The sequence below is a fragment of the Microtus ochrogaster genome, linkage group LG8 (genome assembly GCF_000317375.1).
Source record: "Microtus ochrogaster isolate Prairie Vole_2 linkage group LG8, MicOch1.0, whole genome shotgun sequence".
NCBI lineage: Eukaryota > Metazoa > Chordata > Mammalia > Rodentia > Cricetidae > Microtus > Microtus ochrogaster.
This window is the reverse complement of record NC_022033.1, coordinates 24,714,057-24,727,663: the sequence shown is the minus strand read 5'-3', so window position 1 is coordinate 24,727,663 and position 13,607 is coordinate 24,714,057. Positions and strand designations below refer to the sequence as shown.

Sequence of the window (13,607 nt, the reverse complement as noted above, 5' to 3'; positions counted from 1 at the left end):
GTCTAAACGCGGGTCCCCGTCAAAGGTCTGGAGGCACTGGTGAGTGGCCAAAGTCCCTTTAATATCCCTGAATTGCGTTACAAGTAATACTGCTGAAGATGGGGAAGGAATAGGGGTGGGGATGAGTGGAGGGTACGGCAAGGGAGGGGCCAAAGGCTTAGCATGCATGGGAAATTATTGCTGTCAGAAGTTCCTATTTACAGGGTCAGCACCCTCCATAATTGCTTCTGGTGACCCCTCTCTCTCCCACCATCTCTGCAGCCTCCCTTCCAGGAGCCCGGGGCAGAATGAAGCTCCATCCCTAGGAAGCCCCAGAGAGGGGCCTGGAGCGGTCTGCATTCTCCTCCCTCTTTTGTGGCTAGGGGGAGGGGGAGGAGGTCTGAGTGTCCAGGACTCTTGTCCACAAAGAGGACACAGAGGGATGCGGGTAGAGGCGTGTGCTTAAAGCAGAGGGGGCCGGGCCGGTGCGCGCGGAGGTGTGTGCTTCGGTCCTCGCCCGGGCATGCAAAAGCGCGGTGGAGGAGGTAGTGGTGGCCAATAGGCGCCTGGCTGGCAGTCCCGGCCCCTCTGCCCGGGAGAGTTGCATAGTCGTGGCCGGGAGAGAGCACTCCTCCCGGGAGCAGGCCAGAGGCCCCAGCGGGGTCCGGGGCTCAGTCGGTCCCTGGAACCTGGGGTCCCTCTGAAAGAGGAATAAATAAGAAACAAAGGAGGAGGGTCCAGAAGGGCTTCCTGGGACCGGAGTGGAAGGCTCAAGAGTCCGGGGACCTGCCCCGAAATAGGACCTTCTGATGGCCCCTCCCTTGCCAGCTGAGGATCAGCAGGCTCCCTCCCCCCCCATTTCTCCAGGCCTCGTCCTAAGGAGTTCAGGCCTCTGATAAGGGTGGTCTTCTCCCCAGACCCATAGGGGAGGAGGAGCGAGCTATGGCCTTGCTGACCCTGCTCCTCGACTTCCCAGTCCAGCTGGGGAAGCCAGACAGTCCCTGGGTGAAGCCAAGAGATTAAATAGAATAATAAATAGATAAATAAATAAATACACAAATAAATAGCTGAAGGGGCCCTGCCAGGTGAGGGGTAGGGTCCATGGGTGAGGTGCAGAGGTGAACCTGTGGTCCTGGGGTGAGGGAAAGTGCTCAGATAATCCGGGAAAGGCGCAGCTCCCTGCCTGAGGCCGAGGCAGGAACTGTCCTGGGGTAAGAAGGGTCACCTGAGAGGGCAGAGCCCTGGGCTGCCTCCCAAGTCTGTTCCCAGCTAGGGAAACTGAGGAATGGAGATCTAGAGGGAAGCTGGAGAGAGCAGGGAGTAGAATGGCTGATGAGATCCAGGAAGACTAAGGAGGGCGGAAGTGTGAGTGGCTGGACCTAAGGCCTAAGCATCGAGGGGCTCAGGGGTGGACAGGCAGGGGACTCCAGGAGGGGTGAAGATTAGATTCTCGGATGGACACGCGCATACACACACACACTCAGCAGAGAGACCCAAAGGATCAGACTGTGTGGACAGGGAAACTGAGGCAGACAGGAAGTCAAGGGTACATTCGGGTTTAGAATGAGGGCTCCAATAGAGGAATGACTCAGCTGAGAAATGAAAAGAAAGCTCTAGTAAGGAGCACAGCTTAGAGTCGGGGCCGGAGAAACTTCCAGCGCAGGGACCCGAAGAGGTACAGACCTGGTGCCTGAGTTGGGAGCCTTGAAGGCCAGACATGGGGTCAAGGTCCGAGTTGTGGCCAGAATGGACAATGTGGGTGGGCGCAAAGGGGGATCTGGTGCAGGAAATGAGTGGTGGGCTTGGTGGGGGTAGAAAAGAAAATCCTGGGTCAAGATGGGGTTCACCCTCACCCCGCCGAGGGTGCAGGCAGGGGAGACTCTAGACTGAGGGGTGGGAGAAGCCTCTGCGGGCACCCGGCGTAGCGGAGGCTCAGCTGGCCGGGCCGGCGGGGGGCGGCGGCTCGGCAGCCTTGACGCATGCGGCCTCGCAGTGCTTGTGGAGGTAGGACTTGAGAGCGAAGCTCTTGTCGCACTGGCGGCAGCGGTAATGCTTGAAGGCCGAGTGCGTCTGCATGTGCGCACGCAGGTTGGAGCGGTCGGCGAAGGCCTTGCCGCAGTGCGCGCAGCCGAAGGGCTTCTCGCCGGTGTGCGAGCGCATGTGGCCCTGGAGCAGCCAGGGCCGGGAGAAGGCCTTGCCGCACACGCCGCACTTGTGGCGCAGGTTGTGCGTGAGCACATGCATGGCGAGCGCGGGCATGGACACGTAGGCCTTGCCGCACGTCGGGCACTTGCGCGCCAGCTGGCTGTCCAGGCTGCGGTGCGTCTGCTTATGGCGGCTCAGGTTCGACGACGTGGCGTACGTCTTGCCGCACTCTGCGCATGCGTGCCGATGCCCGCTGCCCGCTGTCGCCCCCGAGCGACCCGCGCGCTCCCCGCCGCCGCCGCCGCCGGCGTCGCCCGCGCCTGCCGCGTCCCCGCTAGCCCCGGCGCGGCGCCTCCGCGAGCGCCCGTCGGAGATGAAGAAGGCGTCCATGGAGTAGCTGTCGGTCACGGCCGCCTCCCCGCGGAAGTAGCGCGCCGACAGGCTGGACTGCGGGCTCTCGGGATCGCTGTACTCTTCCGACGCCGCGGCCGGGTATGCGGGTTCGGCGGGCGCCAGCTCCAGCCCAGGCTTCTGCTCGCCATCGTAGCCGCTGGGGGGCAGGCAGTGCCCCACATAACCTGCGGGTGACAAGGAGGGGAGTGAGGATGCGGGAGATGCGGGGGCGGGGGGGGGGTTCCCCGCAGGCCGCCTTGCACCGATGCTCACCCAGCCGGTCTGCCTTCCTGAGTGAACCTCTGTTGGTGAAGAGATTGGCTCGGTTCTGCCCACTTGGCCTTCATTGTCACAAGTGTGCACAACAATGCGCTGGAAGTAGCCTTTCACTCTCTCTAGGTGAAGAGATTGTGAGGCATAGGGGGCAGCAAGCGATCTAAGCTTGCAGAAGCTCTGCAGTCCAAAGATGCCCATCCCCACCCCAAGAATTATTTTGCCTTTTAACCTCTGTAACATGCGCGAATATAAGTCTCTGGTTTTTTTTATTTTTTTTTATTTTAATATTTTGTTAGGGGACCATGTAGCCCCGGCTGACCTGGAACTTATTTTGTAGTTAATTAAGCTGGCATCTAACTCACAGAGATCCTCCTGTCTCTGCCGCCTGAGTGCATTCGATACTACAAAACAGCTTTTGCCTTCATCGAATTTCAAAGGCAGGAGAATCATCTGAGCTCAGGAATTTGAGGCCAGTGTGGGCAGTGCAGCGAGACCCCCATCTTTAAAAATGTTTGCTTTGGCCCGGCGGTGGTGGCGCACGCCTTTAATGCCAGCACTTGGGAGGCAGAGGCAGGAGAATCTCTGTGAGTTCGAGGCTAACCTGGTCTACAGAGTGAGTTCCAGGACTGGCTCCATAGTTACTGAGAAACCCTGTCTGGAAAAACAAAAAACAAAACAAAACAAAAAATGTTTGCTTTAAATGGAGTTTGTAAGTAGACACCCAACTTCAGGGTTTTTGACAGAACCCAATATAAAGTGATAAACATGTAAGTATTAAGCACTTACCGTCTGTTAGCCTGGACTTTATCCTTTACAAAGGCTAACTCAACCATCATAGGAAATATAGTTACCATTACACATGTAAAGAAATCGAGAGTGCACAATAATTGCTATGTAAATGTTAGCATTATAATTACACTTCTTTTCTTTCCACTCCAACAGTGCTTCGATGAAGCTTGTTTGTCTGCCTCTCCCACCAAACTGCACTCGAGTTCTCTGGGCTTGGGTCTGTGTACTCCGCCCTGCCTGGCACACAGCAGGTGTGTGACGAGTGAATGTTGCAGAAAGGAATCAGAGCCCGACTAGACTCCACCCTCCAAGAGGACTTACCAGTCAAGAGTGTGGCGTGTAATCACTACACCAGGATAGAGAGCCCTTGGTGTGTGTGTGTGTGTGTGTGTGTGTGTGAGAGAGAGAGAGAGAGAGAGAGAGAGAGAGAGAGAGAGAGAGAGAGAGATGCTCACTCTCCACCTGTTCTACTGGAGTCTGGACCAGAAATCCTGTCTGTCTGTCACGTGTTTGAGAGACTGCTGTGTGGGCAGGGTGAGGCTCTCTCAGGGGACTTGGAGGGGCTTCTGGAGAGCAGGGGCCACACCATTTGTCTCTGACTCCCATGGCCTTTTCTGATCTTAGTGTTTTCCCTGGGGAGCCTGGGGGCTGGACTCCTCAGAGAGTTCCTGGCAGACACTGAGCAAACTTATCATCCAACACTTAATTACCAAGTGTCCCCATTGTCCTTTGATTCCAGAGAACAATGGAGGTTAGGCCCTTTCCCCTGCTCTCACAGCTGAGGAGCTGAAGAGTGGCATTCCCGTTTGCCCCTCTCCTTCTGACCTCTGGGACCTGTAACGCCCCTCTGCCCAGGGCTTCCCCCATGAAGGAGCAGCTGGAAGAGGGCTTTGTAAGCATGATTCCAGCAATGTCTGGCAGGCTGGGCACTTTGGCCAGCTTCGTTTCCCTTAAAGGGCCTGGCTGACTATCTCCAGCCTTCTTTCTGCCTTTTCTGGCATTTGGGATGATCCCAGGTTGAGATCTGGACAAACCACTCTCCAACACTCCGAGTCTGTGTCTGTATTTCTCTGTCCTGTGTGTGGTCTGCACAGGAGCTGCTGCACACAGAAATCACTGGGGAGTCAGGGTGGGTGACTCAACAGTAAGGGACTCTGTGGTCAGGAGCAAGGGGGCAGTGGTGGAGACTTAATTCAAGAGTAGGGGTGACTACCATGGCAGCACTCATCTCCCTCCCGTCTGCTTTCAGCTTGGAAGGTCAGACTGCCCATGCCAGGAGTCGGTCTGTCACTTTGTCAAGGGCTGGGTTGTTTATCTGGTGGTTACTCCAAGACCCTGTCCTCCTTCAGCCTCCCCAAGTGGTGCAACTACTGAGCTGCTTGCTGAGCACGTCCTGGGTGCCAGGCTCTTTTTTAAGAGTTCTACTGCCACTTCTGAGTCCTCTCAAAAATGTCTTCCTGACAGATAAGGAAACCAAGAGTGGTGGGACCTGCTCATGGGGTGGAACCAAGAGTGGAACCCACTCTGCGTGTTCCCTGTACCCTAGGGAACCACCAGGAACAGGAAATGGCTGGGCCCCTCCCGTCTACAGGGCCCCAACAATGGTACCCGGTAAGTGCTTGTGAAGTGAATGTAATCAGGTGTTTACCAGTTAGCCTGGCTTACCATCCCGGCAGCCCAGCTGTCGGCAGTCCTGTCCGCCTGCTCTTGGCACAGTTCTGCGCCCCACAGGGCCCCAGCCATGGAAAGGGAAGGGCAGTTTGATGCCAGAACAGGTACTAGCAGAATGACCTTGGGCTAGTCATCTGCCCTCCTGTGCCTTGGGTCCCTGTAAATGAGGTAGGGAGTGGTCATGTGATCATGTGACCACCACGGTTCATTACTTACTTGTTATTTGTTCGTTTGCTTTTATTTTCGAGACAGGGTATTACTGTGTAGCTCCGGCTGTCCTAGAACTCATTACGTAGGCCAGACTGGCCTAGAACTCACAGGGATCCACTTGCCTCTGCCTTCTAAGTGATGGGATTAAAGGTGTGTGCCATGATGGCAGGCAGGGACCACCACTTTGTATGCTCTTAGTAATGGATGGCGACATACTGGCTAAAAGCATCACTTGGGAAGCAGTCTGCCTGCATGAGGCTGTGCCGTTACCAGTCCCAACTGTGCAGCTGAGGTGGTTTGAATGAGATGTCTCCTGTGGGCTTAGATTTCCGAATTTCCGGCCCCAGTTGGTGGCACTGTTTGGGCAGGTTTAGGAGGTATGACTTGGTGAAGTGTGTCTGTGGAGAGCAGGCTTTGAGGTTTCATGCCTCACGCCATTTCCAGAATGCTCTCTCTGCTTCATGCCTGCCATTGAAAATGTAAGTGCTCGGCTTCCTACTCCAGCCGCCACACCGCCACTGCGGTCATGAACTTGTATCTCTCTGGAGCCATGAGCCCAAATAAACTTTGATAAGCTTCCTCGTTCATAGTGTTTTATCATATCGTAGCAACAGAAAAGGAAGCAGTGCAGTGACCTTGGTCCATCAGATCATACCTCAGCCATGTCGTTCCCCCCACCCCCACCTTTGGAACCGAGCCCAGGGCCTTGTGCATGCTAGACAAACACTCTGATACTGAGTTACCTTCCTGGCCATAACTGTGTGACCTTGGACAAATTACTTGACTCCTCTGTACCTCTGCAACGTCAGTAAAGGACCCTCATTAGATGTTAGGCTCTGTTTGAAGTGTTTTGCATGAGTGACCATTCCATCCTCACAACAGGACACCAAGTCCCAAGGAAGTGAAATGATGTTCGCTGTGCCTGACTCTAACTGGATTTTTGTGATTTGGTTTCCTTGGTATCCAGCTGGGAGCATCTTGCTGCTTATCTCTGGGCCTCTGTTGCCTCTTTTGGGTTATGGTAATTTCCCCATCATATTTTGATGAAAAAAGCTAGTGCGTAGTAGGAGCTCAACTCATGTGCTGCCTGTGGTGCCCTCTGCTAGTGACTTGCAGCACTGCAGCATCTTATCCTGATACAGAGCCCTATGAAAATAGGGCTTCCTCAAACAACAGCTGCTCATTTGCCTAGGGATACATACGGGGTTGCCTTCAGGACCAGCTCCATAAGCCGATGTTAGGGTCTATGAGATTTAGCATAGGGACATTATACGACGACACTTTGCTTAACCATGTCCAGATTGGGTGGGTTTTACTTTGTGACATTCATTAGCCAGGTTGCCTAACCTCTGGGTTCAGCATGCGTGGGAAGAAGGTTGACTAGGATGCATGGAAGACTCTTCTGTATTATGGTGGAACCACTTCCTGTGTGATGCCTTTTGTCCGCTCTACATCTTACTCCTTCATACTCCCTGTTCTCTTCCGAGGTCTCCCCCCTGTGTGACACCGGGCAGAGGGTTCAGGATTAGCCTACCACACCTGCACAAGGGAGTTTCTCATAGAAGCGAATGAGATAACACATGTACAGCACTCGGGCCAACACCAAGCACTCAGCATCCAGCCTCTCAAGCCCTTGCCGTTATTATCCCTGTATTTTCTGGGGATGTCCAGAGACATAGTGTCTCAGGCTGCCATGTGACCTTGGGCAAGGCACCTTGCTTCTTTGGCCTGAGCCTTGGAAGATCCTTTGCAACACTGTACACCAGGCTTTGAACCTTAGCATAGAACCAGTCAGGGCTGGGCTGTAGAAGACTGCGCTCCAGCTGACCAGCAGAGCAGACACTTAGCTCACTCCCAGCTCCTGTGCAGAGACTCTAGCTGTGTGACCTCAGTTAAATCCTGAGGCGGAAACCCCAGGCACACGGACCAGAAGAGCCTCTGCCATGATTGTGGGGAGTACTCAGGTGGCGGGCGTGCCTCCTGAGAATGCCCAAGAGTCTGCACGCTTTAGACTGCAGCATCCATTTCAAAAGCTTCTAGTACCACAGGAGTGATAGGAACAGAATTTATGAAGATTTACATGCTGAGTCCCCTGCATGCTGCCTTATGCACCTGCTTGACCCTAGGCTCTGAGAGGAGGACTTTTATAGTCCTACTGTGTCTGCTAGCTCTGAAGTCAGCACCAACCAGCCCTGGGAACAGCTGGTACAGTATGCCAGAGGCCCGGTGAGGGCAGAGGACTTGGCCAAGGTCACTAGACAGGGAGTCAGGCTTCAGGACCCAGAGCCAGTATTTCCTCCAGAGCACCAGAGAGAGACTGGAGGCCTATGGGGAAGGGAAGAGAAGCAGCTGGGTGGGGGTGTCTCCCAATAGTGCCACCCAGTTGGCCTGTGTCTCATAGGGTATTGATGTGATGGACTGGGGAGAAGCCGTCGCTCTGGAAAAAGGAACGGCTGGCTCTCTGTTCATCTTTGTAAATGATACTCAACAGTAGTGACTCACACTTATGGAGCACTGACTGTGTGTGAGGCCTGGGCTGAGGCTTGATGACATTAGCTCAAGTATAAGGTCATACCCTCCCACACCTTTCTGAAGAAGCTAGAGCCTGGAGAGGGGCCTTGATCCTCCCAGGGTCACAGGAGCTCTCGTCAGAGCCTGCCTGGTGGCTGCCTTGTCTTCATGGAGCCCAAAGCTCTTCTTCCTGGTGTCTCCCAAGACTGCCAGGGTGCCAAGTATCCTCCAGGGAATTTCTAGCCCCAGTCCCACCCCCTGTTCTGAGATGGGCAGAAGAGGGGGCTGCTGGGTTCCTGGAGAGGACTCATCCTGCTGCAGTGGGGGCCGCGGGGATGCTGCGTGGGTATATTTAGAGCTATTTCTTGCTGTGCCAGGGCCTCAGGCCTCAAGAATCAGCGCCAGCCAGCTGAGCAGAAAGCCAGGTCTGTCAGCAGCAAAGCAGGATAAAAATAGTTTCTCCTGTCTGCTCGCAGAGCTGGGCAAAGGGGCTGGGTACCTCCCCCTCCCCCTATTATAGCATCTTTGTTAGCTGTTCCCTGGGCACTGGACCAGAATGACACCCACCTTCTCTAAAGGCCTGGCAGCTGGTACATCTGCCCACAGGGGTGCAGGGGGCAGAGTGAGGGGTCTGGCTGAACACAACCAGGGCTGCAGAGCCCGGGGCCGATGCCCACTGACCCAGGCCCAAGGGGCTTCTAGAGAATTCCAACTCTCCTCCCCCACCCTGACTCCTGAAATTCCCTATGTTCTGGGCTTTCCTGACAGTGACCCAGTTCCTGTGTCTCACAGGGAGGTCCATGGCTCCGTGGGAATCAATAGGAAGGGCTTTGCGAGGGGCTGTGGTGATGGGAGCAGTGGCTTGGGGTCCGGAGTTACCAGCACTGGCTGCTGAGGCCGCGTCCTGCTCCCCTCTGCTTGTCTGGTTCTGGGCTTCCTGAGCACAGGTGTACTGCACACAGTCTACCTTCTCTTCCGTGTTCCTCATTCCTGCCCTTCCCTTTCTCTGCCCCAGAAGAGTACAATCAAAAGATCCCCTTCCAAAGCCCCTTCCCCAGAGACTGGCAGCATTCACTCACTCCAGGAGGAACCACCAGGAAAGCAGGCCTAGGGGCCTGGGGCCTCCAGCTTGCCCAACAGCATCTCAGGCTACCCTCCCAGCCCCCATAAGGCCCCCAGGCTATGGGCCCTAGAGCACTCAATATGGATGTATGCAAGGCTCCATCATCTTTAGATCCCAGGGCACCCTCCCTGCCTTTTCCCCCTCTGTAGGTTGCAGCAATTCTCCCAAACTGTCCTCTCCTTGCAGGGTGAGTATGTGTGCACGTGTGTGTGACCCCAGAGACCTTGGGCCTGGAGTGCTCTCCTGGCCTCTCTCGGGAATCACGGCCAGCTTCCGTCTCCCTTAGGGACCCAGATCTCTCATTCTGGGTGGGTCCAACTATTCCATACCCCTACTGAGCCCTGATAGGGAAACTGATTCTTGAGTCCCCAGTCAGAGCTGAACTAGGGCATGCTCAGCTACTCCGTCATGACAGAGAAACTGAGGCTGGGGAAGATAAGCTAAAGCTACCCCCAAAATTTCTACCTTAGGCAAGCTTGAGATGATCTGGAATGACCTTGGACTGGAAATTGGACCTAGACCTTAGTCCTGGACCCAGACAGAATCTTGAGCTGGAGCAGTTTCTAGGCATTGAATGTGCTCTGGATACCAGACCTGGTCCTGTAAGCTTAGGCACTCACTTTGGACCTAGAGTCTGGGCCTACTCCTCAACCTGAAGTTGGATATAAACATGGGACCTGGCACGCACATGTCTTTCACTTGGACCTCAGCTCTAGATCAAGATCAACACATGGTTACAAACACATGGTGTGTGTTCTTGGGCACCCACCCAGCCTTCTCTGGGGTCCCTCAGCTGAGGGATTTGGGTAGTCCCCTGCATCCCCAGATGGACTTTTTGAGGTGTGGGAAAGATAGGTCTATTTAACTGGGTTCCCAGGTTCAGCTCTGGAGCGACGACTCGGCGCCATCAGAGGCAGTGAAAGGAAGTGGAAGCCGGTGTAATGTGGTCAGCTAGATAAGCCCATGGGTAGGATAGGAGCGCTCTTGAGCCTGCTGGGGGAGACTTAATGTAGCTGCAGAGGGCAGACAACTGTGTTATTGGATCGGCATTGATCCCTGTCTGCCAGGAGGGTGCACTCTGAAAGGGTGTGGGTAGGACAGGGCTGGGGTAGAGAGGGAGGGGCCCTGGCTCCCAGCCGGAGGTCAGAGGCATGTGTGAGGGGAGATGTCCTTGGCAGGGGTCCACAGAGACCACGGATGCGCAGACAGTAAGCAGCTGCCTTGTCCGAACTGCAGAGTCCCAGCACAGAGCAATGGGCTCTGGGACTAGGAGGGCAGGCTTGGTAGAGTTGGAGGGCTAGGTTTTGTGGGGAGGAAGGAGAATAACAGTTGGCACTTCTGAGAGATAAATCTATGCTCAGAGACACCCTGGGAACAGAGAGAAGGGAAGGCTCCATGGAGGTCACCAAGGGGAGAAGGCTTGTTGAAAGCTAGGGGACTTAGGACTTTGTCTCTTTTCTTCTAGGAGCTCTGGAAGACTCTGTCCTGAGTTCTTCCAACTTGGAGGGGGCGTCCCTTCTCTATTTGAGATTCTGTAACCCTGGAGTTAGTCTAGAACCATGTCCACAAGATGTTTACCTTTAGAGGCTAAAAAGAGACTAGAAAAGGGTGGGGGAGGGAGTATGTGCTTGTCTGTGATGTGTGTGTGGGTGTTCTCTAGGAATTCTCTAAAATTCTTAGGCACTCCCAGAGATGGGGGTTCACCTCACTTGGAGTTCTCTGCCATTATGAGAAAGCCTATTCCTCTGGCTTCTGCATCCACAGTTCTTTCCCTCCATGACCCCCACCTCCAGCCTCATCCTAACCCTGAAGCCCAAGCTGCAGAAATGGCTTGTAAGAGGATCTTTCTAATAACTGGAACTCCCTCCAGCCCCAGGCCCTCCCTTCTTCCTCCTTCTCCCTCCATCCCTCCCTGTTTCTTCTCCTCTCCCCCCTCCTTTCTTTCCCCTTGTTTACACAGCACACTTACACACGCTGGGAGAGAGGGGGAAAATCGTCAGCTCAGCAATTTTTCACACTTCTCTCAAATGCTCAGCAAGGTTATTTCCGGCAGAGCGGAGAGACAACGGGCCACCAGGAGCCAGCAGGCTCTCTGAGGACCCTCAGAACACTTACCCACTCAGGGAGCCCTCATTGCCCGGTCTGGCCACACCCCATGGAGGGAGGAGGTCCATGCAAAACAAGACAGAGTAGACTCTATGTTTTCTAGGTGAAAGGCTACATGGGCCATCCTGATTTCCACACTAACCATTCACAACAGACAGGGCAAGACGCCTTTACCACGAGGCAGCTGGCACAGACCTAATCTGGGAAAACTTTGCCTCTCAGACATAGTGGGTGAAGAGAGCCCCAAGGAAACCGCGACAGCAGATCCCAGCACCCCCTTAGATCTAGTGTCTCTGACATCAGTTAACCTTCCACGGAAACCTAGCTTGTCAAAGTTGGAGGGATGCTTAGTACATGACATCTAAGCTCTTGCTTGCACTGCTGGGGAGGCTGAGGACCAAAGAAGGGGCTCTTACTTGCCCAAGGTCATCACAGATCCAGAGCTACTCTATAGAGTCCCAAGCCAGGCATGTAGCTAGAGCAGCTCCAGGCTTTCCCAGAGGGCAAGGAGTTGATGATCTGTCTCTTTAGGAAAGGGACAAAGGCAGGGGCAGTTCTAGGCTGCTGCACCTGGTGGGACCTCTGTAAAGACACCTCCATCTCCATCTGTATTCCCCATCATTCATGTGGGGGTCTATCCAAAGCCTGTTTGAACAAAATTCAAGGCCAGGAATTTCTTGCCTCCCTCCTGAGCAACAACAGCCTTCAGTTTGGCTGTGAAATTCTCTGGGTTTCCTCAGTTGGCCCAGGGACAGGATCAAGGGAGCCTCGGGAGAGTTTTATGTCAGTCTCCTAAGGGATCCTATGGACCCCAAACCCTCAGAGACTTCACTTCCTTCATACCAGCTCCTCGCACATGTTCCCCAGTCTTGGCACAACTCCAGGTCCACCCTCTGTCCTGCCAGCCCTCAGCCCATACATCTCCTGGGCTTCTGCCTTCTACCCCAAGGTCCTGGAGGTTAAGAAAAAGGACAGCAGAGTGGGAGATGGGGGCAAAGGAGTGGAGGGCTCTGTGGGTAGCTAAGTGAAGCCAGAAGCTGAGGGGCTCTAAGAAGCACCCTGATGGCTGCCTAACTTCTGTGACCTTGATGAGGTCACAGAGCGCTTTGCTCAGCACCTTCTCTCACCTGGCTCGGCAGAGTGCTGGCAAGTGGCTGAGCGCTTGGAAGTCTCTTAGGAGTTGCCCCCAACCTCCCAGGTTTCTGCTTGCCACTTCCATTACCAGTTCAGAACTCATTCTTAGTACCTTGCTCTTGTTCTCCTAGCCCTGTGATGTCAGAGGTCTCATGGACCAAAGCGACTCCTCCTTCCCAGACACCTGTCCTGGTAGGGCTGTTGAGTGCTATCATGATCCATCCCCTTGGTGAGAGACAGTTTCTCAGAAGCACCCTTTTCTTGATATCTGAATGTCACCCCCTTTGGGTCTTGAATGACCTCTCTTGTCCCCCAAGCCCTTCTCCCTTAGAAGAACTTGCTCTAAGAAGAGATGCGGAGTGGGGGTGGGGCAGGACATAGAGGGTTTCAGAGGAGCAGCAGGTTTAGTTGTTAGGGGTGAGAAGCCGGAGAGGATGAGTGCCGTCCAATGGACCAGAAGGCGCCCTGGGGGAACCTCTTCCAATAATCTCATCTTTTGAGTCCCTAGGACAGGCCCAGCCTTTGGCAGGCATGTGGCAGAGGGTAACAAAAGAGTTGGAGAGAGGAGGCCTGGAGAGCACTTGCCTGGCATTGCCAGGGGGAGTATGGTTGAAAGGAGGTGGGGTGCGCCCACTTTCCCCAAAGAGCCCATCTCCTCTCCACAGGGATTGGCAGTACTGGTCCCTTACCTTCCTATCAGGGATCATACAGTCAGCCAGTCTTCCTCCTTTAACACTGAGAGGTTACTCCAAGCCGCCCCCACTAGCGTTTTAGGGGTGTCCTCTCTCTGTCACCCCCTCACTCCAGCCGTATTCTAGGGTCACAACTTTCAAAGTCCCGGCTGGCGCGTAGCTGCGGGATTAGTCGACCCTGCCACTTTCCTTTGTACGACCTAGCCCCAGCCCCTCCCGGCAGGCCCTCAGGAAGTCCCGGGGGGCGCACTCGGCCTGGGACGTCTCCTCTGGGGTTCTCTTCTGTGACCCAAGTTGGGGAGCCCTTGCTCCCCTCCCCTAGGGCCCACTCACCGTTGTCCCCCGGAGGCCCGCGGGCGCCGGGCAGCACGTAGGCAGTCTCCAGGGGGTGGTAGGTGGGGGCTGGCACCCCGCTGCACTGGAAGCCATCCGCTTTGATCTTCTTCACCAGGAAGGAACGCGGCATGGTGCCGCCGGGCGGGGGGCTCGCGGGGCACTGGCGGCCCGGTGGGGGAGGCAGCCGGCCGGCGCGATTGGCTGTCGGCGCGGGCTTCAGCACTGGACAGCTCCCAGCGGGC

The 13,607-nt window shown here is 55.1% G+C and overlaps 1 protein-coding gene across 1 annotated transcript; it reads right to left on the bottom strand.

The window, feature by feature from the left end:
* Positions 1-51: 51 nt before the first annotated feature.
* Positions 52-13,593, bottom strand: Scrt2 (scratch family transcriptional repressor 2). Its single transcript, XM_005363182.3, has 2 exons — positions 13,363-13,593; positions 52-2,702 (listed from the first exon to the last, which is right to left on the bottom strand). The coding sequence occupies exons 1-2, from the start codon at positions 13,493-13,495 to the stop codon at positions 1,912-1,914; spliced, it is 924 nt and encodes a 307-aa protein (XP_005363239.1). The 5' UTR covers positions 13,496-13,593; the 3' UTR covers positions 52-1,911.
* Between the last annotated feature and the right edge of the window lie 14 nt (positions 13,594-13,607).